A 27,975-nucleotide genomic window follows, 5' to 3' on the forward strand; every position below is an offset into this window, starting at 1 on the left:
TAGGCTTCCATCGCCATCCCTAACTGCACATGTCCTATATGTACATCCCAGGCCTCGCAGCAGGCACTTTGTACACAGCGTTCCGTGTCCCTCAGAGCACCATCACTGGACATTACCATCCCTACTCCACTGACGAGGATACTGAGGCTCAGAGAGGTCTAGTGACATGCTCAAATCCCACAGTCAAGAAGGGCAAAAAGCTGGTGCTCAAAACCCTGGGCTGGTTCCTAGCATAGGATCTGTCTTGAACTTCAGTCCCAGAGCCCCAGGCCCCAGGCCCCGCCCGCACTCATGCCCGTCTCAGCTGTGACAGCCTGCGTGCCTGTCTTCTGGCCCACAGGCCCAAGGTGACCCAACACTTCACCTCCTAAACAGCGCCCTCCGCCCCACCGCCCTACGCCCAGCTGCGGGTGTCATGGGAGCTGTTCTGCTGGGCTCCAGGAGGGCCGGGAGGACAGGAGGAGGCCCTGAGAGCTGAGGAGGACGCCAGGGAGAACAAGTGGTCCCAGGGTCCTAGGGTCCAATGGCGGCAAAGCCAAGGTGCAGGAGGCCACTCTGGGCATCTCCCTAGGACCTAAGGCTACCTGTCTGCAGGAGTCAAGACCCACCTTTCAGTCTGGCCATTACAATACACAGAGGGGCTTCCTCATACTTTTAAAATCAGAACCATTCCTGAGCTCCCATCAGCTTGGACAGTCCCTACATCTGGACATCCCTTGCCTTTACCCTTCCTGACCCCCTTCCTTGTTTATAAGAAAAAGTGCCCAACACAGTTTCAGAAAAGCCTTGAGGCCACAGGGATCATCACTCCTACCCTGCCCCACATCCCAGAACTGGAGGCTGAGAGCCAGGGCCCTCTCTGTGAGGATGGGCTCTGGAGCCACCTCAAGGCATGGCAGCTACCAGGGAGGAAATCATGTGTACACACATATACACGGAAACATCCCATCTCACAAAGAAGTGCACGCCAACACATGTGAACACACAGAATCACACACACACACAGTGCAGGACAAGGCATTCCTGTCCCATCAGAAGTAGGGAAAGTTCGTGAAAGTATAAAGTTAGGAAAAACACAAACCCCAGCTGCTCAGCCACGTCCAATCTCAGGCTTGAGATGCTTTTTTTAAACCCACATTGCCCCCAGATTAAAAAAAAACCAAAAAAACAAAAAACAAAAAACACAGAGAATCAACTAGATAACCTCACCAAGGACATCACCACGTCCGTGGTTAGGATGATGCAGAGCTGGGCCTGGTCTGCCCCTAGAGAGGGGCCGTAGGTAAAGGGTGGACCCTGGGGCCAGCTCCGGCCTCTATCCTCCCCCCAGACTGAAATTAACCCACAAGGAGCAGGAAGAAGCAAGGAAGGCCTCGTGGGGAGAGAAGTCCTACTCAGGTGAGCCCCCAGCCCTGACCCCCAGGGACACCCCGGGCACCCCTAAAGGGCCAAGCACCCACCTGGCGGTAGCGGCGCTCCGAGCACACCTTGCAGAGCCCATTGAAGCGGTTCATGGCTGCGGGTCCTGTCTCGGCTGCCGCCCCATGAAATCCCAGCTCTCCCCCCCAGCAGCGGGAGCCCGCACTGCGCCCCGTCAGCCTGGCATGACCGCCCTGGGAAGCCCGCCCCGCAGAAGAATGGCAGGAAATCACCTCTCACCTCCCCAAGCCCTGTCTGTGCTGTGTGCCTCTGCACGATAAGCCCGAAGGCTTCCTGAAACCTCAGAATGACAAGGAAGAGGGAGAGTTTTATATTAAAATTCCTGTCAACTAGTTAGTATTCCCCCGGCCCCGGCGGGGAGAGGGCGCCTTTGTTCTGGCTGCATTCTCCGCCATGGGCCACTTTGTGATTCCAGTGTTCTCACAAACACTCCTGGCTGGAAGAGAACCCAGGCAGAAAACACGGCCCCCTCTATAACAACACCACTGCCCCCTGCAAATCCCAGCGTCCTTGGTAGCAAATCCAGAGGACTAACGCCATCTAAAGGATCCACGGACGCCTTAGGGGGTGGCACTCACAGACATCCCATCTCAAAACGGAGAACATGAAACATGTGGGTCTGAGAACAGCCTGCCATTCACAAGCTACTTAAAAGTCAGTTTCTTTACCCAGGCAACAGTGTTAGGGATCTGATGACATGCAGACCATAAAGGCAAATCAGGAAGGGAATTCCAATCACCAGATGATCCAGCCTCCTCATTCTACCCTTCAAGAAGCTGGGGACCACAATGGTTAAGGTCACATAGCAGGGTACGTGGAGCTGGGACCAGAACCCCAGTCTTGTTCCCTGCCTTGTAGAACAGTACCTGGTGAGCCCAGCGCCCCTTATACCCACCTCACCATCCCTACGGAAACCCACCCAGCCACTCCTGTCCTTGAGGCCAGAGAGTGTCCCTCGGTACAGCCCAGCTTTGGTTGCTATGACAGTGGGCAGGTCACACAGGTTTCTGGGCCTCCGTCACCCCATGTGCACAATGGGGAAGTTTAGCAGGTGACCTCTGGGGGCTCTCCCTCAGTCCAACTAAGTCACGTTCTGACAAGCACCCCCACTGTGCTGGGTCCTATGGGCATCTCTGAGTGTGCAAGCCCAGGAAAAGCAAATGGGCCTCAGAAGAGTGTGCCCATGGGTCAGGGCCTGTGTGCAGATCCAGAATGAAGCCGCCCGGAAACCTGTGGTGTTGATGTCCATGTCATGTCATTCCCGCAATCACGAGGGCTCTCTAGTCACTGTCCTCCCTGTGCTCAGCCAAGTAGAGAGAGAGGGAGGAAGGTATTTGCAGCAACGCCAGTGAAGCTAGGTTTTTTAAAAGATACATTTCTTTATTTGAGAGAGAGGGAGAGCAAACAGGGGGAGGGGCAGAGAGAGACAAAGAGAATCTCAACCAGGCTCCACGCTGAGGGTGGAGACCGATGCGGGGCTTGATCCCACGACCCCAATATCATGACCTGAGCCGAAATCATGAGTTCGACGCTTAACCGACCGAGCCACTCGGGTGCCCTTGAAGCTAGAAGATTTTAAGCTTCAAACAAAGCCCCAGAATACAGTAACCAGCAAGTTATTTTAATAACTTAATAACTGTGCTATCCAATAGGGTAGTGACAAGACATATGTGCAAGGTAAATTTGAATTAATTCAAGTGAAATAAAATGAAAAAGTCAGGTCCTCGGTCACACTAACCACATTTCAAGGGCTCAAGAGCCACAGGTGGCTAGTGACTACCACATTGCACAGGGCGGGCAATGTTGACTTGCTCACAGCTATATCCCAGCACCCAGCACAGGGTCTAGCCCCTGAGAACGTTCAATAAACAATGAGAGAGTGAATGAGTGAGTGAGTGAGTGAGTGAGTGAGTGAATGAATGAACGAACGAATGAACGAATGGAGTAAATGAAAGAGAAAACATTTTGAGGATATAATACACCTCTATGGAAGATATTATCAGGGGAAACAGCACCACCGTATCTTCCCAAGTAGGCCGCATGCAGGAGGCAGTGTGGCTCAGGGTACTCAGGGAGTGACCTAACCTCTCTGAACCTGACCTCTGTGAGGTGGGGAAGTAAGGAACACCACAGAGGTGGCAGTGAGGTTAAAGTGGGGAATAGCAGCACTTGGCATAGAGGGGCGTCTCAGTCAGGGGGAGTTTGCTTCTCCCTCTCTTAGTTATTAGAGAAAACCAGGTCCCGCAAAGAGGCGGAATGAACTTGGGGGAATGCCCCCAAATCCCTATGTGAAGGTTCTTCTCTTGATTCAAAGCCCTAGTGGAGTAAGAGCCCATGGGTCTCAGATTCAGACTCACGGCTGCTCCCTGACATCAAGCAGGCCTAAGCCGAGGGTGATTCGGCCACAGTGCCAGGGGAAGCAAGCGGTCCGAGGGGGCCTGGGGGGAAAGGGAGACTTAGATTCAAGAGACTGAAAGTCAGTAAGATCCATCCCCAGGGGCCTGGCTCTCTCACCAGTGCTGCCCTAACCATGAGTAAGCAGAGCAAAGCATAAGAAATAACCCCTTAAAAATGCACGACTTGCCGAATTTCCAAGCTCCAAGTGAACCTGAGTCTCAGGCCCCAAATGCAGTCCTGTTTGGGGGTCTCCTGGGCCCAGGGATGGACCAGGAGCAAGTTAGAGCCCAGGACAGGGCCCAGGCCCTGTCAGTCCCGCCCAGGCCTGCCCCCACCTACCTTGACTTTCTCCCCGTTCTCAGTGTCCCCACCTCCTGGAGTTCTCAGCAGAGGATCTGGAAGATGACAGAGCAGAGTCAAAAAGTTTCTGTTGGCACATAAGAGTCCATTCCAGAGACCACCCAGAGGACGAGGCCAGGGTGCCGGGCCCATGTGGTTGTCCAGATCACTGCTGGCCTCCAAGATGTGGGGGTGCCCGAGCTCAGGCTCAGCAGGGTATCAGGAGCCAGGTCTGCGTGTGAGAAGGACAGAACAGAAGGGAACACAGAATCCGAGACCTGAGCCTCAGGACTCTTGGCAGGGCCCACTTGCCCTGCCTATCGAGGTGGACACCCTAAGGCCAGCAAGGCAACCTGGGGCGGATCCTGAAATCACAGAGGAGCCATGCGGGAAGCTCCTGAAACCCAGGCCTCCATAAGCTAGAGTGGAGGAAGCTGAACCACATAGGGTCAGGCCTATAATCCTCTCCAAGGAAAGTCCAACCACAAAAACAAGATGTTGTGGGCAAATGCTGCCTGCAGCCTGCATTCCAGCAGGTGCTCGTGAGAAACCCCTGGACCCCTGACCTGACTGCAGCCAGGGGTGACAGATGCCACAAAACACAGGGGCAATGCTATTCCTCAGGAAGCGGGGGGGGAAGCTGAGGGAGTGGGTGCAGCAGCGCATCTGGGCAGAAGCCGAAGGCGGGGCGCACCCACCTCTCAGGGCCCGCAGCCGCCGCCTGGCCACCTTCAGGTGCTTGGTCCGGCCCAGGTCTTCCCCCAGAAGGTAGTACCAGCCGCCGATTTCCTGTCACAAGGGAAGGTGTGACATGCTCAGACAGAGGCAAAGGACACAGGCAGGCAGCCACCAGCTGCCCCCCCCCTCAAAAAGCAGCCCCTGGAGAGCCTCCCTCAGGAACATCATCTCTGCAGAGACAGACCCTCCAGCTGCCCTGCCCCAGAGGGAGATGCCATGCCTACACCTCCAGGAAGCTTGCCCTGATGCTCCAGGCAGAGCTGCTCGTCCTCTCTGCTGAGTTCCCACAGCCTGTTGTCCCTGGAGAACAACGGTCTGCTTGCCTGCTTGCCTCCCCACTGGGCTGTGCATAGGCTCTCCGATGGGCCTAGCACTGTGCCTGGTATACAGTAGGAGCCCAATGAATGTTGACAGAACAGAAGGGAGGGAGTGAAAGAGGGATGGAGAGGCCAGAAGGTGGGCATCCTGAGGCTCCTGAGCAGTCCCCATGCAGGGAGCATCTCCCAAGAGGGAATGAAGCCAGTGCCGCAGGCCAGAGAAGCTATTTGGGACCTACATGCAGGATAAAGGGTCCTCAGCCACCTACCCCAGACTTCACTTCTAGGACACAAAGGGGCAGGGCCACCTGGCAACTCCATGCAGAGGCCACCAGGCCATCTCTAGGGATGTGTGTGAAAGGAGTGTCTCCACCTCCCCTGCTCAAAAGCCTCCAGTTTGGGGCCAGGGTGGGGGGCGGAGTGCAGAGGTGGATAAGGAACTGGCTACCCAGAGGGAGGGGTCTCTGGATTCCAGAGAGTCCTCACTCAGCCTAAAGGAAAGCTCCATAGAGGATGGTGCTGCTCATTCCATCCCTGAGCACTCACCAGACCCAAAAACACAAGACCTGGTAGATAATGTCAAGAGGATTAGAACCACCTAGCCCTCCTCCTCCGGGGCAAGCCCAGGAGTGCTCAGAACTCTGAGGGATCTGCCAGCATCCTGGTGTGCCAGACACCAGGCCCAGAGCCCCTTGGAAGGCCTAGGGGCTGCCTGACAACTGATCTCTGACAAGCACAAACCAAGAAGAAGACCCAAAGCCTTGCTCACTCGGACGATAAACAGTGTTGTTCTTCAGGTCATGAAGCATGCGAGACGGAAGCTCCACCCAAGGGCTTCCAGACAAAGGCCTTTGCCCATGCTAGCCCTGGCCTTGGTGGGATAATCCTGCCGGAAGCGTCCCCGAGACCCACCTTGTCTGGAGTCAGGAGGGACTTCACCCCAAAGCTCATGCAGCCGATGAGTCCACTCTGTCTGGGAGAACAACAGAGGCTTGAGTCAGCACCTTCTTGCCAGGCTCTGTGGGGCGGCCAATTACCCCATGCAACATAGGTTTGCCTGATTCACTGCGGTTTACAAAGCACTTTGAACCGCGTTGTCTCATTTGATCCTCCCAACTTTGTGAGTTAGGCTGGAGAGGGCTGAGTCTCTCCATTCCATGGAGGAAAAGGCTGAGGCTCAGAGTCGGTCCCCTTCCCAAGGTCACAAACTGGGTTAGTAGTAAGGTCCTGTGGGAAAGCCATGCACCCTAGATTGGAAAACAGTACTCCCTCCACTGACCACAGAAGCTTAGGGCTACCCATAGGCTTTGGGGACTTTTTCTTTTTTTTTTTTTTTAATAGAATTAATATACTGGGTTATATTAGTTTCAGGTGTACAGTATGATGATTCAACAACTCTACATTTTTCAGTGCTCCTCAAGATAGGGTACTGTCTCCCGTCCCTCGCCCTCACCTCTCCTCCGGCCACCAGTTTGTTCTCTGTACTTAAGAGTCCGGGTTTTTTGTTTGTCCTTCTTTTTTCTTCTTCTTAATTTGCTCATTTGTATTGTCTCTTAATTCCACATAGGAGTGAAATCATAGGGTATTTGTCTTTCTCTGCCTGACTTATTTCACTCAGCATTAACTGTTCTGGCACTGGGGAGATCTGAAGAGGCAGGCCCTGCAGGGAATTTCAGCACCCATCTCAGTGGGTTGATGCTCAACTGAAAAGTTGTGGGACCTCAAGTTCAAGAAGCTTTTCTCAGGTACAGGCAGGACCTTCGCAGTTCCTGGACGGGTTCAGATCAAGGTCCCAATCAACACAAAAATTGTTGAGACTCACTTGACCTGGACAAGTAGGCATGAGCCAGAGTCAGGCCTTGGAGCGGCGGCGGGGCGGGGGGTGGGTCACACTGTGGCAAGAGGCTGAGTTCAGTCGGGTCCCCCGTGGCTAAGAGTAATTCAAAGTTCCAGAAGACTGATCACCATTGAGTCCCAGCGTCTAATCGGGGACTGACTGATACAAGGCAGCTTTCAGTAATGATGGCATAGGCTAATGTTAATGAAATTCAAAAAAATAATCTTGTCATTGGGAGAGAAAAGGAAGTAGTTTACAAATCTGTAGTTTAATGAGAAAGACGCCCACAAAAATATTAACAATGGTTGTCTCCGGTAGGTGGGATTAGAGGGGTTTTTGTTTTCTTCTTTGGGTTTTCAGTGTTTTCAAGTTTTCCCAGGGAACAAGCACTACTTTTGTAATCAGAAAAGAAAAACAGTATTTATATCTTTACATTTGCAAATACTTCTGCCATATCTTTATCTTAGCACTAGAGTCGCTTTTTCATTTTTCTTTTTTTTTTTAAAGATTTTATTTTATTTATTTGAAACAGAGAAAAAGAGAGAGCACAAGAGGGGGTAGGGTGAGAGGGAGAAGCAGACTCCCTGCCGAGCAGGGAGCCTGATGCGGGACTCGATCCCAGGACTCCGGGATCATGACCTGAGCTGAAGGCAGATGCTTAACCAACTGAGCCACCCAGGCGCCCGCTTTTTCATTTTTCTATTGTCCTCTTTCTTAGCGCATCCCCAACTCAGACCACCCCAGAGACTGGTTTAATAGCTGTTAACCAAGAAACAACATGAGTATTTAGATGGAAGCATAATCCTTCAGTATCTGATGGACCCACATAGAGGAGAGATTGAGCAAATACTGTAGAAGACACAGGAGCTAAGCCAAAGATGGAATGAGCCGTCCACATGGGTAGTGAACACCCTGGAGTTGTGCCTCCCCAGAACCTGGTCCAGGGCGACCTGAGTGAGGCCAGGGGCTCTAGCTGACGGTGCACCACAGAATCCTCTGAAGAGCCCACCTAAGTCCTGTGCCCCAGAGCCTGCCCCTGGGGACCGAACACAGTTAAGTCCAAGGTGGGATCCAGACCTTCGAGTCTAGAGAAAGCTATCCCAGGACTCCTGCAGGGCACCCGCCTGTGCCTGCCCCAGTCAAGGACCAGTGGACCAGGTCTCTGTAAATACATATTGTTTGCATTCTCCAGAAAGAGTGGCAGCTTACCACCTGACGGTCCCAAGCAAAACAAAACTGGCTTCTCAGAGGCAGCCAAGTCAAGTGAGGGGCAGGGCTGCCGAACACTAGAGACTGATCCTCAGAACTGGTGCCCCTGCCCCTCAGAGGCACACTCTGCACCTAACGTGCCTCCCCACCTCCTGTCCCTTGGCTACTTCCCCTGCTCCCTCCCCTGCCCTCACTTCCTGTGGCCTGGGCACCATGGCTCCCCCTCTTCCTTGCCCCCTCCCATCAGACAAGGCCATATTAATAATCTACCCAAAGAGGACAGTGCGCTCACCCGCAGTAAAGCGACCCTTCCACATCCATCTCCCCAGCCCACCCCCAGAAACAACACTCCTCCCTCCTGGGCAGTGGCCAAGTCAGCACTACCAGCCACAGTGACCATCACGAGCGGCAGACGCTGGTCTGAGTTGCCATTCCAGAAAAGCCTTGTCAAGACTTTGCCAAAGTCCTTACCACCAATTTGATTCTATTTTTCAACACCTTCAGGGGCAATCCGGCTGGTATCCAGGTGCTCACACTTCCTTGTTGCACACTTTTCCTATCACACGTATCCAGGTGCTCACACTTCCTTGTTGCACACTTTTCCTATCACACCGGGTATGGCTCTAACTTCCTAAATCTCCAAGCAGGATGCTTTAGCTGTAATAAAGGCTGCCTCTCCCCCCTGCTCTTCAATAAGTGGAATTTTCATTCCCTGGGGCTTAGAGAATGCTAAATGGTTAATAGCCTCCCATGAGCTTTACTTCCTGCTAAGGGGCCTCCAATGATTTCATGCTAATTCAGGCCAAGTAAATTGTCACAATTAATGTCCATAAGCAGGAAACACTCTCTAAGTGTTCTTCAATTAGGTACTCCTTAAGCCTGCTTTTGAAAAATCTTTGGAGGAAGAAAGATTTCTTTTACATGTAATCTGAGTACACGGCAATGCACCAGTTGGTCAGCCTATAAACTTGGAAACTAGTGCTTACCCTGGAGGCTGCCTGAGAATTGCGTGAGCACAAAGTCTCAGGGGCCAAGCCTTGGTGACTTCTCAATGCTAAACCCTGAGCTCAGGGCTCCGTGCGCTCAGTGAAGGCTTGACAAATGCAGGAACCCATCATGCCCGTGGTGGGTTGGCAGGCCCTGGGCAAGGAGCCGCAGCATTAAGGAAAGAAGACAGACATGCAGGAATGTAAATAGCAATCAGAGACAGCAATACAGGGATATCACTGACAGGGAGAGATTGACAGACAGATGGACAGCGCAGGCAACAAACGATGAAAGCTCTGGGAGGGCTGAGATGCCGGAGGAGGGCCTGAAGAACTAAGCCAAAGAGAGGAAGAAGAAGAGCACTGAGGGCAGAGGGAACAGCCAGTACAAAGGCTCAGAGGTAAGGCTTCATGGAACATTCGTGGGGAAGAGTACTGGGCTTGGTTACCTTTTGAGCAGAGGGTAAGAGACCCACTGTAAAATGAAAATGCATTCTTTTCAGGGAACTTTCAGAAGAAAATGCATTCTTCTCAGGGGCCTTAAACTATTTCTGCTGCAGGGTTACAGCATTTAATCTCCACTTATTTTTACTCTGATGGCTTAAATTGAACACATATTTTTCCATTTGTTTTTTTTTTTTTCTTTCCGCATGTCGGGTCACGAGCTTTCTAACGAAGATGGCACTGTGCTTGGCACTGAGGTCCTGTTTGGGAAGTAGATTAAAGGTGACAGGAGACTTGGAATGCCCAGGCCAGGGTATGACACACAGCAAGCAGGCTCCTTGTAAATGTTCCTACTCTTCGCATAAAAGATTATGTGTTTCAAGGATATGTGTGTTTTGTTCTTTTTTTAGCGTGGTATATGACCTTACAATCCTAAGACTTCTCTGGCCACAGGTTCTGAAAGTGCTATCATTGATAACTAGAAGCTTCAGTGTGGCCTTCACCGTATCATCAAACAAAACTTTTAAATAGCTGAGTTCCATAGTCAATGATATTAAGGAGTTACGGTTAATTGTCAAGCATGGCATTGTGGTTGTCTTTTTAAGCCATCTTTTAGAGAGATATATAGAGAGGAGATGAGATGATGTCTGGGATTGGCTTTAAGATAATCCACTGGAGGAGGGAGGGGAGAATTCGTGGGGGCACGGAGGGAATGAGATTGGCCATATAGCTGATGGATGAAGCTGGACTATGAATATATGAGCGCTTATTCTATGACTTCTACCTTAACGTATGTTTGAAAATTTCTTGAAAATTCACAGAACCCGAAAGCTGAAAAAAATCTTAGTGTCTCTCACTGCATTTCACAGTTGAAACTGAGGCCCGGAGTGGGGAACAGACTTACCCAAGGTCTCACAGCAACATTGACGTTAAGCCAAATCTCCTGCCCTGAGGCTTGGTTCCCCTCAGCACACACTCTGTCACCATGACGAGGTGACAGCCCCCAGCGTTTCCCCCAGAACGTCTTTGTAGACCACTTTGTCCCCCTAAGACGAGTTTACAGCCGTCACTGGAAGGATCGTGAGAAGTCATGAAACAGAGGCTTCCCTTTATCTCCTATCAGTTACAAAATGTAACTGCCACACATTAACCTGGATGATTTATGTAAAACCACACCTGTTTCTGTTGGGAAACAGCCCAGGGGAAGCAGCCCAGGCCCCAAGGAACAAGGGTACTGACACAGTGCATCACAGAAAGAATATAGCTTTGGAGTCATTTATTGCCTGCATGAGGACAGTCAACTGCCAGGCTGCCTGGATTTGAATCCTGTTTCCACCACCTCCTAGCTGCATTAGCTCGGGCAAGTTACTTAACCTCTCTGTGCCTCTGCGTCCTCACCTGCCAGAGAGCAACAGCCCTATTACCTACCTACACAGCGTTGTGAAGATTAAATTAGACGATGCATGGAATATGCTATGTGAGGTCCACACACAGTGGACTTTCAGTGTTTAATAACCTCACACAAGTTCCTTCACCTTTATAAGCCTTGGTTTCTTCCTCTCCGAAGGGAGGGACAGTAATAATTCCTATGTCGTCCCAAGGTTGCTTATGAGGATGAAATGAGATGATGTATGTAAAGGGCCTGGCACAGAGAAGGGCTCAGTAAGTGTTTGTTTCCTTCCTCCTGTAATGGTCTTTGATGTTGCTAAGTTGCATGGCCGTCCTTTGGAGAAGCACAACACAATGTGAGAGCATTTCGCGGGGCAGAAGTCTGCAATTGCTCCGTCGGCCTCCCCCGGCTCCGAGGCCTTCTGGCTCAGAGAGGGATTGACGCTACGCATCTCCGCGTGGCGCTGGCGGCTTCGGAGGGGCCACCTGCTCCGAAGCAGGCCTGCCTGAGCCTGCTCTGTCCCTCTTGAGCTTTGGGTCGGGACTGTGACCATGAGCTCCACTGTGTTGGGTTTAATAAGGAATCTCACTTTCCCAAAATAGGCAACAAGTGGAGACACAGCCTCCGTCGCACTGCCCCGCAAGGCGCTGACTCACTTTCCCCCCCGGCCTCACTTTCTTTTGCAAAACCCATAAACGGCCCTCTGCCGGGCTCGCCCTGGTCTCACAGGAGGGCAGACCTCTGTGGCGGGTCCCAGGGCGGCGCGTGCCTCTGGCACCTGCTTCCCTCTTTGCCTCTGTCCCGTGGGCTCCCCAGACACACTCCGTCTCTCTGGCACTCCTCTTCGGGCTTCTTCAGGCTTTCCTGCCGAGACAGGATTCTGACCGTTGAGCCCTGTCACCCACTGTCATCCTGGGCAGTCCCCCCACCTTCACCCACCGCCTTGGTGGTCATGGCTCCCACGTCCGTACCTTGGCACAGACCTCTCTCTCCCTCTGGGCTCTGTGTCAGCAAGACACCCCTACACAGCTCCCATCCAGCTGCTCTCCAGCCCCTCCTTCTCGGGGGACCCAAAGCTGGTTCCCTTCCTCTCCAGGGCATGCTGGTTTGGTTGGGGACACCACCTGACACCCAGGAATGACCCCTGACTTCACCCGCCGCTCTCACAGCCAAACCACCACTAAGTACCATTAATCTAATCTCCCAAATCTGTCCTAGGTCTGCCTCCCTCCTCTCCATCCCTAAAGCATCTCTCTCACAGATCGCTGCAACGATCTACCTCCTCCCCAGCCTTCCAAAGCCCTACCAGGATAGATCTAGAACACGCGTCTGCCTCTCCCCTGCTCAACACCCCTCAGTATCTCTTCACCACCAGCTTCCCAAACACCAAGCTGACGGCATGAGGTTCCCCTGAGAACTTATATAAATGTAGCTCCCTCAGCCCTGCCCATGAAGATCGGACTGAATCCATCTGACATGGCACCTGAGAATCTATGTTCTCTGTAAGCATCCCAGGGATTCTGATGCACATCCAGGGCTGAGAACCACTGGCCTTAGGAGGCAGCCCACGCTCCAAAGAACACCTACAGAATCACCTGATTTGGCTTACACCAACCTCTTCCTCTTATCTCTAGCTGGCCCCTACTTTGTACTTGACCCTCCTGCAACGCCAGGGAGTTTGGATACCCCTCCCCACTCCTGCCCTGCCCTGCCCTCTATGCTGGTTCTTTCTTCTGTTCTTTTGCTTGCACCCCAGGAAGCAGTATAGTGTTGAGAGTGAGAATCTGGGGTCTAACTGCCTGGATCCCCACCCTGGCTCTACTGCCTACTGGCCATGTGACCTTGGGCAAGTGACTCCCTTTCTTACCCTCCATTTCCTCTTCTGAAAACTTAGGCAAAAACATACTCCTCTTAAGAGTTATGAATTAAATGAGATAAAGCACTGTCAACCCCTGGCTTGTGGCCAATACCCAGGAAATGGTTGCTTATTATCAATGTGATGTCCCCCTCCTCACCCACACCTCCAAGTCCCTATCAGTGATCCTCTCGGGAGCAGGAGGGTCTCTGATTGACCCCATGGGTCCCCAGCATCTAGACCAATGTTGTCGCGTTGGTACCCAGGAAATGGCAGCTGAATGAATGAGGCCTACAGCACCGTAAGTTCCATGAGAAAAAGTAAATGCTCCATCAAAAGAAATATTCTTCCTTATGAATAAGGCTCAATTTTAAAAAGCATACCAGCTATAACATTTAAGATACTAAAAAGCATTCAACCCCCAAATATTTTCCCAGTCTAAGCTGGTGAACGGAGCTGATTTTCATTCACTGAGGCACTTTTCCAATTACCGCTTGGTTCTATGATGGCTTGACAAATGCATGGCCACAGGGCCCCCAGATTCCTTTGGCTACCCCAGGGGAATGAGTCCCTGCTGCTCACAGCAGGCACGGCACTCAGTCCAGTTGCTCTTACCCCCTCTGCTGGGCAGCCGATTCTCCCCCTCACCCAGCACTCCTCCCCTGTGCTGGACTAACCCCCATGCTAAGGACCACATCCGGCCACCCGCGTCCCAGGCAGCACGCAAGACCAGCCTGTTTGGCTATTCCCACATAAGACCTCTGCACCTCCCACGCTGCCTCCTCATGGCAGCCTGAGCCCAGCATGCATATTCCTGCCTCTTGCCTTTGCTCATGCAAAACCTTGTCTTACTCTTGATCTCTGCCCCAAGTTCACAATCCCATTTCTTACAGGAAGCCCTCCTTGATCACCTCGGCCCACAAGGAACTTCCCTCTTCCCATACTTACTGTCCTTATTACTCATTCAGTCTTTTATCCATTCAAACAATATTTACAGAACATCTGTGTGCTAGGCATTGGGTACCGTGATGACTAAAAAAGAAATGGGCCTATTTTTCTAGGAGCTTCTACTCCTGTGGAACTGAGCCTGTGTATACTGTTACTGTAATCGGTGTCTAGGCAGCACCTGGTGTCCCTTCCTGCAAGTGGGCACCTTGAGAGCAGAAGCCACAGGCAGGCTGGCTGGCGTCCCCAGGGGCCAACACAGTGCCTTGTTGATACCAAGGGCGCAGCAAATGCTACTTGATAACACGGTCCTCCACATTGTCTGGAGCGACGGGGACTCGGGGGGGAGGGGTGGTAGCCTCTCAGATTTATTGTTTCCACTACTACTCATTCATCCCACAGGCTTTAACTGTTGCCTGCTGGCCACCTGGGGGCCAAGAGCAGGCTCTCCCCTCCAGCTCAGTGCTTCCCCTCACCTGGAGTCACCTGCCCTATTCCGCACAGTGACCAGAAGGCGCTTCTGTTCATCTTCCTCTTGGATGGGACTGCAAAGCAAACCAGACGGTCAGGGTGTTAGTAGGATCGAGCTCCAGGCTGGACCCACAGAGTTCATCACAATTGCAAAATTTAGAAATAAACTAACAACCATAAGGAGCTGGTTAAAGAAACTCAAGCACCAAGAGGGTGGGAGGTGAGTATTCACATACATAAAGGAGTTTACATTACCTTGTTCAGGACAAAAGGGAGGTTACCACACAATATCGCAGAACAATTCCATTTTTGTGAACACCTACACACACACAGACACACACACCCATACAAATCAAAGACCTGAAAAGAAATAAGCTGAGACATGTCATAAGTAGTAGGGCTTAAGGGGTTTTCTCTTTTCTTCTCTTTGCTAATCTGTTTTTCTACAATAAGCAAATTAGTTTGAAAAAAAAAACAAGGTGTTCTTAATTTTCATTAACAGAATACCAAATGGCCATTTCCTTCCCATTGGCCCCAGAGTTCAGGGAGGGCGGGAAATAATAATAATAGTTAATAATAATAATAATAATAAGCAGCTGACATTGCATTACACGGTCTCATTCACAGGTCAGCTCTGCGAGGTCAGTACTCTCATCAGCCCATTTTACAACTATGGAAGCTGAGGCCCGGGGTGGGTAGAAAGTTTTACAAGGTGGGGGGATCTCTCAACTTGGAAAATTTCTTCTACTGAAAGAGAGGGCTTGGCCCAATTCACTGTGGGAAAATGCCTCCTTGTCAGGGGGTTGCGAGCCTCAGGCTGGGCATTTTCGTTGTGAGAACCAGCCAAGTGACACCTTATCACTGTGGACCTCACTGCCGGGCCAGGTGCCAGGGATGCAAGGACACAAGTGAACGAGAAAACACAGACATCCTTTAGAAGTCACTGTTTTTCTGCTTAGATCTACTTATAGATTTGGCAAATGGAGGTGGTTCCAGATAAACACTCCTTCCCTCTCCCCTCGAGGGCCCCAGACTCTTACAAGAAGAAGTGCTCACGGAAGACGGGCTCTCTGCAGTCTGGGACGACCTGCGTCCTCTGGCGACGCAGTCGATTATCTTCAGGGATCAAAGAAATCTTGAATTGGAGAAAAGGAAGCATGAGATGATGGCTCATGGCTCCGGAGCCACCGAAGCCCAGCAGCTGCCTGCCCAGCCCCCAGGTGAAAGGCCTCCCCGGTGTCCTTCAAACCAGCCTCTGCAGAGATCAGGCTGCAGTCCTCAGTCAGAGGCTGGGAGACAAACAGAAACCCCTGCCGAGGCACTAGAATCAGATGCGGGGTCGGGGGGCCAGGAGAAGGCCCAGCAGTGGGTGCCACCACCAAGGTAGCCACAGGCCCAGCCATAGATGGGGTGTACTTCAGCCATCTTTGGTCTTCCTCTCAGCACTGGCCTCTCTCCTAAGTTCCCCACAGCTGCTCGGTGCTCCCTTCACCAGAGGCTCCCTCTGCCAAGGCGCCAAATCCATGTTCTCGCCCTTGAGCTGCTCATCCCCTGCCTCTGCTCCTGCCCAAGTCCTCACCCACAGGGGCCTCTGACCAGCCTGGGGGCTTTGGGAGAGAAGAGAGGGGTGCATCCCAGCTGCCACACTCCGGGAGGTGCCTGGCCTTTGGTTCTGGCTGGAAGTAGGCCTTCTGCCCTGTGGGGCCTCTGTCTTCACTGCAACGGACCCACTCAGATGGATCTTCTAGGCCTCAGAGACACTCTCTCCCCTCCACCACCCAAACCTGGCTACCTTGCTTCTGGTTTTGCCAGGGAGAGGGCTTGGGATCATCTGTGGATTTCCATCACCCACCCATTCACAGAGCTCACCTGTGTGGATGACCAAGATCACCCACAAGATTCCTGCTCTTGCAGGAAGCCTTAGGGACCAAGATGGGCTAAGGGAAGGGCCTATCCTAGCTCAGCACCTCATCACTGGATCTAATAAATGCCTAATGACTAAATAATGAGGTGGTCCCTGCCACCTCAAATAGCCACAGGCCCACAGATGTGCTGAGACCTTGGGACACAGTCTAGTGACATGGCCCCTCATTACCCCCACCCACACACCTCCCCACCTCCAGCCCATCATATACCTTCACGTAGGGATCACAGATGCCAGGCTCTCTGCTCATCAGGCCTTTGCCTTCTATAACTAAAGAGAGAATGGAAATGTTCGGGTGGGTGGCTGGGAGGGAAGGATTATCACTAGCCCCTAATGCGCATAACAGCCATTGGCTATTAACCCCCTCTGGTCTAGTCCATTCCCACCATCTCCCACACACAGGCGGCACCCTCACTGAGACATTGCAGAGTGCATTCGATTCCTTGACTCTTACAGCTGAAAGAACATCAAATTTATCAAGTTTAACCCCTCTTTTAACGGGAAAGATGAGACCATAGGGGGACCCAGAGCTAGTAAGAAACGTGCCCAAAGTCGCAGAGCAATCAGAGCAATGGGAAAGCCAGAGCTGGGTTTGAATCCCTAGCTCCTGACTCCCAGTCCAGTGCTCCCTCCTCTGCCCACATCCGCCTCCTGCGACGGAGGGGCCAGGCTGGAGAACTTACCCTGCCCCGTCGGCTGCACTGGGACTGCAGGACGGTATAGCAGAGCGGACAGAAGCCTGGGTCCAGAGATGGGCCCGGGGCCCTGGGGCCGCAGACCCGCACAAACACCAGCTTCGACACTTACTAGCCGGGAGAGCAGGAGCAAGCGGCTTCGTCTCTCTGTGCCCGAATTCGCTATTTTTCAATGGAGGAGTGATCGTAATGGGTTAGGGATCACGACACCCACTTCACCTGTAGGCGTGCTGGCTAAATGAGATGATGTGTCTAAAGTGCTGAGGAGAGGGCCTGGCAAGCGCGTACTGCTCAAGGAAGGTTTGCTAGAGAAAAAATAATAATAAAGGCAAGGGATAGGTGGCACGTGAGGCGCAGGCCTGATCCTGAACGTAAGCACCGCCCGTTTGCCTGCTGTCTGCAGAAATCAGACAGAAGCGGAGCCTCTTTGCTCTCTTTTCTGTTCAGTGTGGATGGAGCCCTAGGGTTTGGCTTGGACGGGGCTCCCGGAGTCTGAGGCATGAAGCCTGTGAAGCCAAAGGGGAGAGAGAAGAGGCTGGAAGAGATGAAGAGCCCTACAACTGGGGTGAAGCCAAAGCAAACCATGCAGGACAAATGAAGTGGTGGAGGCCAAGATGCATTTTGCAAAATCTGTTTGCACAGCTGGAGTCAGGCTCTGGCCGGCAAAGAACCCTCCTCTGCTGGTCCTTGGGAACGTCACCTTGGGCCCCCCAAGGCCAGGACCGGAGGACCCCAGGCGCCTGCTGGTCTATGCTGCCTGGTGTCCTAGCTACCAGTCCTGTGTGCGTCCTTCCTCTTGAGGGCGTGGTCACGGGGGGGGGGCAGTTTTCCGACCTGAGGAAACCACCCGGTCTCCCTGCCCACCCTCCCCCCTGCCCATGCAGGTGCAGCAGACATGGTTCCTGCCCCACTGCATTCCGGGACAGCCCAGAGTGACGCAGCATAGTCAGGGCTGTGTGACGGACACAGAGGAGGAAGCAACATACTCAGGTAGGTCAGGGGGGTGAATCCTGGAGGGGGGAAAAAATGAAGCAAAATGAGCCTTCCTTCCTGAGCCTTAATGATGAAGGCGGGCACGTTTCTTGCAAAATCAGAGGGAGGGAGAGTTATTTTTCAAAAGGAATTCAAAAAAAAGGCAGGCGACTCCAAGCACAAGAGACAGTGGGGTGCAGAGGCTCAGAGGCATGAGCAAGCAAGATGCCCTCAAGGGGGTGCATGTAACTGGACAGAAAAGGGAGTGCAGAGGGGCGCCTAGGTGGCTCAGTTGTTAAGTGTCTGTCTTTGGCTCAGGTCATGATCCCAGGGTCCTGGGATCGAGTCCCGCATCGGGCTCCCTGCTCGGCAGGAAGCCTGCTTCTCCCTCTCCCACTCCCCCTGCTTGTGTTCCCTCTCTCAGTCTGTCTCTCTCTGTCAAATAAATAAAATCTTCAAAAAAAAGGGGGGGGGGGAATGCAGGGAGCCTTTAACAGCAAGGGCCACACAGGCTGGAGAGATAAGCAGGGCCTGCTGGGCTAAACAGAAGAGCCCAGGCAGCAAAGACCATGACAGAAGCTCAGTAACTACGTGTATGCTGGATGGAAGGACAAACAAATGGATAAATGGACAGGTAAAGTGTAAAATCCTCTGGGTGGCCCATGGGAACCTTCACTGCCTGGCCCCATACTCACTGTGGAGCAGCAGAACCCGGTCCTGGGCATCGATTGACAGCTTCAACTGACCTAAGGAGACAACAACAGAAGCAACTTCACCTCATCTTTTGTTGGATGAAAGATGGGGTAGCAGTGATGGGAATGGTCTTTTGTTCATGTGAAGTGATTCAAATATCCATACGGTCTCTGAGTTGGGAGGGAGCTCGGAAGCCACTTAGTTCAGCCTCCTCATAACATCAGGAGTCCCTTCTGTAATACCTCCAGCAGTGGCTCTCCACCCTGGGCTTATACCCCTCTGGTGATGGGGAGCTCACTACTTTACAAGGCAGCCCAGGTTAACGCTGGGGAGCTCTCTCTGTTGGACAGTTGGAAAAGTTGTTGCATCCACATCAAGATGATGCCAGATTGGAGTGTAAAGGATCCTGGGCCTTGGTCAGGAGTCCTTGGGGGCCAGGGGGTCGAAGGGGAGGTCAGGGTAAGCCCTCCACTGTGACAGACAGCTAGTTGTGTTCTGGAAAGGCAATAACACAAGGGCAGGGAACAAATGATTTGGGGGAAAAGCAAAAGAAAAGAGATCAGATCCTTCAAAGTCAGTGCTCCCACCCTCCACTACTGCACAGAACACTGATCTCCCTAAAGAAAAACCGACCACTGGCACAGAGCCATGCTATGTGTGGTCCGAGAACCACCAGCATCAGAAGCATCTGGATGATAGCTAGATATGCAGAATTGCAGGCCCCTGCCCCAGGCATACTGAATCACAATGTACAGTTTAACCAGATCCCCAGGGAGGCACAGGTGCATTAAAGGTTGAGGAGTCCTGGACTAGAGCACGTGAAAGGGCCTCTGAGCATGTTTATAAGCTTGGAAAAGGCCTTCTTAGCAAGACACAAAACGCAGAGGCACCAAGGGAAAAGACAGACAACTCTGACTCCATACGATTTTTTAATGTCCATTACAATGAAATATATCATAAACAAGGTTATGAGACAACACAATAGAAAAATAGACAAAGGTCATAAACTGCAAATGCAGAGAAGACAAAACAGCCAATAAATGTATGAGAAGATGCTAGACTTCACAGGGATCTGGGACATGCAAATTAACCATAAAATACCATTTTCCTTCAATCTGCTTGGCCGATCGTTTAAAAGACAGATAATGTTGGGGCACCTGGCTGGCTCGGTCTGTAGAGCATGAGACTCTTAATCTCAGGGTTGTATGTTCGAGCCCCACATTGGGTGTAGCGATTACTTAAAAATAAAATCTTTAGGGGCACCTGGGTGGCTCAGTCGGTGGGGCGTCCAACTCTCAATCTCAGCTCAGGTCTTGATCTCCAGGGCCATTGAGTTCGGGCCCTGCGTTGGGTTCCACACCACTTAAAAAAACAGTAACAATAAAATAAAATCTTTTAAAAAAGAGACGGATAATGTCAAATGTTGGTTAAAAATGTAAGAAAACAGGTACTCTCAGACCCTGTGGGAGGAAGTATAATGGAGGGTAATTTCTGGCAATATCTATCAGAATTCAACTGTGCATGTCCTTGAACCCGGCAATTCTACTTTGAGGTAACCATCACAGACAAAAACCCGCACACCTGAGCACGAGGCTTGTGCTCCAGCCCTGTTTAAAATAAGGACAGGGGCGCCTGGGTGGCTCAGTCGGTTAAGCGGCTGCCTTCGGCTCAGGTCATGATCCCGGGGTCCTGGGATCGAGCCCCGCATTGGGCTCCCTGCTCGGCAGAGAGCCCGCTTCTCCCTCTCCCTCTGTCTGCCGCTCTGCCTACTTGTGCTCTCTCTCTAGCTGTTAAATAAATAAATAAAAATCTTTAAAAAAAATAAAAAATAAAATAAGGACAAATTGGAAACACCTGAAAGGGCCATCGGTATGAAAATGGTTAAATGAGCCATCTCTAGCTGTGCTTGGAATAGTAGGAGCTGTTACCAAAAAAATGGGGGAACTCTGATATGTCCAGGCAGGGGGAACATTGTGATAAGTTTTTAAGAGAAACAAGCAAATTGCAGAACAATACAGATGACATACATTTCTACGTGTGTGTGTGTGTGTGTGTGTGTGTGTTTGTGTGTTCTGAAAGGATGCCAAAGGAAAAACAGGGATCGCTTCTAGAATTGGAGATAGGGAAGTCAAGAGGAATTTAAATCTATCGCTATTGTTGTTTCAACAATACAAATTATATGAACTGTAGCACTTCTATAATTAAAAATAAGAAGAGGTGGAGTGCCTGGGTGGCTCAGTCAGTTAAGCATCCAACTCTAGATTTCAGCTCAGGTCATGATCTTGTGGTCATGAGATGGAACCCCGAGTCCGGCTCCACGCTCAGTGGGGAGCCTGCTTGAGAGTCTCTCTCCCTCTCCCTCGGCCCCTCTCCCCCGGCTCTCACTTTCTTTATTAATAAATAAAATCTTTTAAAAAATAAAAATTAAATTAAAAATATGAAGAGGAAATGAAAAAAGAAGGTAAGCAGGGAGGAGAAGAGAGAAGGAAGAGGGGGGGATGGGGAAGTGTGAACATAACGGAAGGGCCAGGGCTGGAAAGCATGTGAAGAATGAGGAGTTTTTCCCCTGGCTTTTCTAATTTTTTTCAAAGACAATATAAAAACAAAACATCAAGTCATCCTCACAGATGCCCAGTGGCCCTTCAGCATGGACAGAAGAGAGAAGGATCATACCCATTCCTCAGTCCAGTGGACTCTTCCTGGAACCTCAAGAAACCACTGAACTTGGGGCGCCTGGGTGGCTCAGTCGTTAAGCGTCTGCCTTCGGCTCAGGTCATGATCCCAGGGTCCTGGGATCAAGCCCCGCATCGGGCTCCCTGCCGCACGGGAAGCCTGCTTCTCCCTCTCCCACTCCCCCTGCTTGTGTTCCCTCTCTCACCGTGTCTCTGTCAAATAAATAAAAATCTTTAAAAAAAAAAAAAAAAACCACTGAACTCAATCCACCTGGTGGACATGTACTGGGGAGGCAAGGAGGATGCAGCAGGGCCTCCCAGCCTGCAGCAACCCCACACAGCAACCAGAAAGCCCTTGCATCCATGACAACCCTTATAGTCATCAGCCTCTGCTTGATCACCTCTGGTGATGGGGAGCTCACTTCCTACAATGGGAGCCCTTTTTCTTTTGCAATAGCTCTGACTGTTCAATGCTCCATCTTATACTGAGCCAGAAGTGACCTCTCGGTAACTTTTAATCTCTAGACATGGTTCTGCTGTCAAGTCTCCAGGCTCTCTCCTCTAGATTTCAAGCATGAAATCCACCACTCCTCGTGGCACAGTGAGATGTCCCTTCATCATCCCAACTGTTTATCTCTGGACAGGCCCCATGAAACTGGGACTGTGGCTGGGGCTTGTGCATTGCTGCTGGCTGGAGGAAGGCCAGGCAGGGTTCAGAGAACAGAAAGGAGGGAAATTCTGAGCAGTTCCCCAACCCCTGGGACCTGGAAACCACTTGCTCCTCACACTTTGGGGGTGTTTAAACTGTAAACCCAGGCAATCCAGACTCCAGCAAACCCTTGTCCAGCTCTTCACCCAACAGAAATTCCTGCTGCTCTCCTGCCCAGAACACAGATCTCAGAAGCCCGGAGGCCTATTCCAGTTCCAAGCCCTGACTACTGTCCTCGCTCTCAGAGCCACATTGTCCCCTGGCTGCAAGGTGGGGCTAATAACAGGGGCTACTGCATTCACCAAGCTGTGTGTGGATCAGGTAATGCTGGAGGGTGAGGAGGTCCTTGCATGAAAGGCGCCAAGAGAACCCGTGGCATTATTAGCTCAAGATCTGAGCAATTACCACTTTGGGGCCCTCTACAGCTGAGAAATCTCCTAAAAAAACTGTGCTGGATCCAGTGTGGGGTAGGAGAAGGCTTTGAAACAGACAAAAATGTCTAGCAGTCACAGATCCAATCTCATGAACCCAAAGGCGACTGTGTTTAAACCCAAACATTTTTTCTGAATCTATTATGAGTGCAAAGGCAGCTTTGGCCTGAACATATTTGGCTTTCCGAAGCTGTGGGGGCCACAGAGCCACATGACATCATCACCTACCCAACAGCCCGTTCACAGAAATCAGGATGGACAGGGAAATACATATCAAAACCACAATGAGATCCCACCACCCACCAGTCAGAATGGCTAAAATGAACAAGTCAGGAAACGACAGATGTTGGCAAGGATGCAGAGAAAGGGGAACCCTCCTACACTGCTGGTGGAAATGCAAGGTGTAGCCACTCTGGAAAACAGTATGGAGGTTCCTCAAAAAGTTGAAAATAGAGCTACCCTACGACCCAGCAATTGCACTACTGGGTATTTGCCCCAAAGATACAAATGTAGTGATCCGAAGGGGCACCTGCACCCCAATGTTTACAGCAGCAATGTCCACAATAGCCAAACTGTGAAAAGAGCCCAGATGTCCATGGACAGATGAATGGATAAAGAAAATGTGGTGTGTACAAACACACACACACACACACACACACACACACACACACACACACACACACACAATGGAATATTACACAGCCATCAAAAAAGAAATGAAGCCTTGCCATTTGTAATGACGTGGATGGAACTAGAGGGTATTATGCTAAACAAAATAAGCCAATCAGAGAAAGACAATTATCATATGATCTCTCTGAAATGTGGAATTTGAGAAACAAAACAGAGGGTCGTAGGGGAAGAGAGGAAAAAAATAAAACAAGACAATACCAGAGAGGGAGACAAACCATAAGAGACTCTTGGTCACAGGAAACAAACTGAGGGTTGCTGGAGAGGAGAGGGGTAGAGGGATGGGTTAACTGGGTGATGGACATTAAGGAGGGCATGTGATGTAATGAGCACTGGGTGTTATATAAGACTGATGAATTACAAACCTGTACCTCTGAAACCAATAATACATTATATGTTAATTAAAAAAAAAATCAGGATGGAGACATTTCCCAGCACAAATGGTCGCTAGTTCCACTCGACAAACGTTAGCCAGGCACCTGCGTGGGGCCCTGAGTCAGGAACGACGGATCTGAATGGCCGGGTGCCTGCCAGCAGGGAACGCACACCCCAGTGACTAGGGCAGGACCATGGGCAAGGCTAAAAAGTAGAGCTGGAGCACAGGATGAGCCTGGAGCAAAGACTGACTCGGAAATCAGAGGAGTCTGCCTAACTGCCCTTGCAGATCCTCTCCTCCTCGGGGAGAGCCAGCGTGCCCTCTACCCAGTTACAACAGAGAAACCAAGCCCAGGAGACCAGACTCAGGGCCCCAGTGAGGGACACACCCTCCCCCAGCCCATCCGTGGGCTCACGGATAAGGGCAAAATGAAGAATGAGTCCCCACCCCCCAACCCATTTGGCCACTCCTGTCCCTTCTGCCACCCCCCCTCCCTAGCCCATTCCATCGAATGAATGTGTCTCAAGGGCCCTGAAGTCATCTTGCCCAACCTCCTCAATTGGAAGCCAGAAGAGTCATGCCCAGATTTATGGAAGGTGACTTGCCCTGGGCCCAGAGTGACCCGGGTAAGGCAGCCCAGAACGAGATACCAGAATGCTGCCCCAACTCCAGCACTCTGGCCTGTACACGGAGCCGGTCTTCCAGACCACTAATGTGCACCCCTGCATCTGCCAATGCAACCCTGGGGTTCAGGAGCAGAGAGAGCCATCAGGCACAGGACCAGGTGCCACAGCTTTGCTTCAGAAGCCAAGAGGAAGCCAAAAAGAGGGCAGGCTCAAAGAAATGTCCCCAGGTCTAAAGAAATAAACCACTGGGTAAGGGGGAAGTCAGACTGAATCCCTGGGGCCTTCAGCCGATCTAAGTAACCAAGCCCCTCACCTGCCCCTCCAATCTGCAGGCCCCACTTTCTGCCCAGGGCCAGGGAGTGGCCTATGAGAGTGCCCAGGAATGTCCAGGCTAAAGGGCCTGAAGCCATCCTCATTGCGGTATTCAAGGGCCCTGGAGAGGGCATGCCCCCCAATTCCCATGGAACTGCAGTTGGGCACTCTGCAAAGGGAGGTAGGACCCAGAGAGGCTGCAGAAGTACGTGGGAGCCAGGGCCCAGAGACAAAGGGAGAAGAGACAGGCCACACGTGCCAGGAAAAACACTGGGTAAGAGTGAGCTTCAGAAGGCACAGAGAAGGCCCTGAACCCAGATTCTGTTGGCACAGGACCTAGGGGGATTCAGACTCACTGGGCCCCGTGGAAAAAGGGGGCATGGAAGCCAGCTAAAGAAATTCAATCTGGCAGACCCTACTCTGTGGAGGACCACAGGAAGATGAACTCTGACTCTTAGGACACAGCCAGGGAGAGACATACTTAAAACACGAAGCAAGACGCTGGCGGCTGCACACCACAGATGGACTCAGGGATCAGCAGGCACGTGCCCTAGAGGGAGCTCATGGAACCCTGGGGTATGCAAAGAATACCTCTATGAGGGACTTGCCTGGTTGGCATGAAGCAGTGGTCAACCCAAAACCCAGTTCACCTCAAAAGCAATTCCCCAGTCAGGAGTTAGCATGTGTTGAAAGCCACAGGAAGGGGGAGGATGTCAGGACAAATGTACAAAGGAGGCCGGGTCTCCATGGAGGCTGGCCAGCCACCAACACTCACAGATTTCCCCTCCATTTGTGGGGACGAGTCTGTACCTCAACCTGTGTGTGCAGGAGAACGGGAGGGAGGCAACCAGCTGCAAAGCACCCCTCTCTCTGTGATCCTGGGCTGCCTGACTCACAGGGCAGCCAGACCAAGGCTCAGAGAGGGGTACGTACGTTTACTGATTGCACTTTCTGCCCTCTGAAGGAGAAATGGCAGGCTGCAGGGGTGTTGGGGGAATGGAGCCATCCAGCTCTGGGGATGCAGCCCTGTGGAGCCTTTCAAGCGACTGTTCTTTTGAAGAGGGAGAATCTTGAGTTCCATTTGGAGAAACAGCCTGGCTTATGCTGGTGCCTGCTGGCAGAAGGAGGCCTGCAGAGCCCAGGGGGCAGGGGGCTGAGCGGTGAGATAAAGATGATGACGGGTCAGTGCGACTCCTCTCTTCGGATTCTCCACTTCCTGTGTAACCTGATATTAATGTGGCTTCCCAAGCGGTTTTTCCCTTCCAGGAATAGATTACTCTCGCCAGCATATGTCAGCTAACTTCTTGGCAGCAGAGACCCTGAGCAAAAACCACCCAGCAAAGCCATTCCCAAATTCCTGACTCACAGAAACTGGGACACACTAAATGTTTGTTTTTTTTAAGCCAATAAGTATTGGGGTGCTTTGTCATGAAGCAATAGGTAATTAATATAGACCCATATTACCTCCACAGCCAGGTGACATAAACCTGATCTGTTCTGGGACAACTTTTCAATTTTTTATTTTTTATTTTTTTTATTTTTTTTAAAGATTTTATTTATTTATTTGAGAGTGAGAGATAGCACGAGAGGGAAGAGGGTCAGCGGGAGAAGCAGACTCCCCGCTGAGCAGGGAGCCCGACGCGGGACTCGATCCCAGGACTCCAGGCTCATGACCTGAGCCGAAGGCAGTCGCTTAACCAACTGAGCCACCCAGGCGCCCTCAATTTTTTAAATTGTTAAGGAAATACAGTTCTAAGATAAATCACTGTATTATGACTAAGGAAACAAAAGGCCTTCCATTTGTGAGGTCCTTAATTGTTCTCCCTAAAGAACCGTGATAGATTCAAACCAGACTCATTACCAATTCAACTGTAAAATCTGGAATTGTCCCACATTAACCCACCGACGGCCCAGCACATTCATGAAAATTCTTCACCCGCAGAGCAAATGGTTTTCTTCTACCATTTTCTTATACCATTTTCTATTGTACACATTCATGTACAATACCACAATATATAGAAAATTCACGTTATTCTTCCCTTTCACGATTTTCCTTTAGATTTTATTATAATGATTTTAATTCCAAAACTGTCAGTTTTGCCATGTTTTATAAATGACTCACCACCCTTACCTATTTCATACTACAGACTTTTTCTCCATAGTTAAATATGCTCTGTTATAATGATGAGCACCTGTTACAACCTTGCTGGTGGCTTTAAGCCACACCATGAAGTCAGTGATTTATTTTCATTACGTCTTACAGTTATTTTTTTCACTATCAGAGTTTTCCAGCAGAACAAGTCTAATACGGAAAACACAAGGGAGGAAGCCCAGAAGGAACCATGAGCAAAGCGTGGGTTTTGGAGTCAATAAGACCTGGCTTGGATCCTCAGTCCACCACTGATGATGCTGAATCACTACATCTTCATCTCCTCATCTGTACAAAGGAAAGAAGAAGAATCGTACAGTTCTGGGGGGGGGGGGGGGCTCTTGTAAAACTGGGAACTAACATACATGGAGGGCCTGGCAAAGAGTAGGCACTCCCACTGATAGGACAAAAAGGGAGGAGGGAGGGAAGGAAAAGGGAAGAAAGGATGGAAAGGTGGAAGGAAGGGAGAGAGGGAGGAAAGGAGAGGAGATGAAAAGTAAAAATGACTCAAAAGTTAGAAAACACACATAGGGGCTTCTATTTCTGGGACGACAGACCCACTGAGGAAATCTAGAAGGGCTGGACAAAATATTTAAAAGCAGCTTCTTGGAGATACAGCAAGACTACAGAGGAGCTACGGAGCAGGCTCTGGGGGGAGGGAGGTCCGTGGAATGAAGTTTAATGTTTTCCTGGGCTAATTTTCTCCTTGGGGTGTTTTCAAATTCCAGAGAGATGACAGAGAAGCTGAGAGGCTGAGCAGAGTTTCTGTCTGCCTCACAGGGTAAGAGGAACAGGAGTTGGAGACCAGGGCCTGTCAAGAGTGGGGTCCTTCTGGGGCGCCTGGGTGGCTCAGTCGTTAAGCGTCTGCCTTCGGCTCAGGTCATGGTCCCAGGATCCTGGGATCGAGCCCCGCATCGGGGCTCCCTGCTCTGCAGGAAGCCTGCTTCTCCCTCTCCCACTCCCCCTGCTGGTGTTCCCTCTCTTGCTGTGTCTTTCTCTGTCAAATAAATAAATAAAATCTTAAAAAAAAAAGAGTGGGGTCCTTCTGAGCCCTGACCTTTTGGGTCAGAACCCTAAAGGGTTGTTCCTCAGAAATACATGAGCCGTGATGAGACGCAGTTCAAGGGACTGCAGCACAAGCTCAGATAATTCCAATCCCTAACATCTGGATTATCCCAGATCGCTAGTGACCTCAAGCACCTGAAGGAAGCTAATAGCTTTTTTTTTTTAAGATTTTATTTATTTAAAAGAGAGAGAGAGAAAGAGTGGGGGGGGGGGCAGAGGCAGAGGGAGAAGCAGACTCCCCACTGAGCAAGAAGCCTGACGATGCGGGGCTCAATCCCAGGACCCTGGGATCATGA

At 51.1% G+C, this 27,975-nt stretch overlaps 1 protein-coding gene across 1 annotated transcript in view; it reads right to left on the minus strand.

The window, feature by feature from the left end:
• RGS3 (regulator of G protein signaling 3) overlaps positions 1 to 27,975 on the minus strand; it is a 116,668-nt gene that overhangs the window by 84,111 nt on the left and 4,582 nt on the right. Inside the window, 7 exon segments of the mRNA XM_027616403.2 lie at positions 4,177 to 4,232; positions 4,875 to 4,965; positions 6,144 to 6,204; positions 14,374 to 14,442; positions 15,409 to 15,503; positions 16,504 to 16,562; positions 18,655 to 18,705. Coding sequence (XP_027472204.2) covers positions 4,177 to 4,232; positions 4,875 to 4,965; positions 6,144 to 6,204; positions 14,374 to 14,442; positions 15,409 to 15,503; positions 16,504 to 16,562; positions 18,655 to 18,705 — 482 coding nt within the window.

Source organism: Zalophus californianus, chromosome 13 (assembly GCF_009762305.2).
Source record: "Zalophus californianus isolate mZalCal1 chromosome 13, mZalCal1.pri.v2, whole genome shotgun sequence".
Taxonomy (NCBI): domain Eukaryota; kingdom Metazoa; phylum Chordata; class Mammalia; order Carnivora; family Otariidae; genus Zalophus; species Zalophus californianus.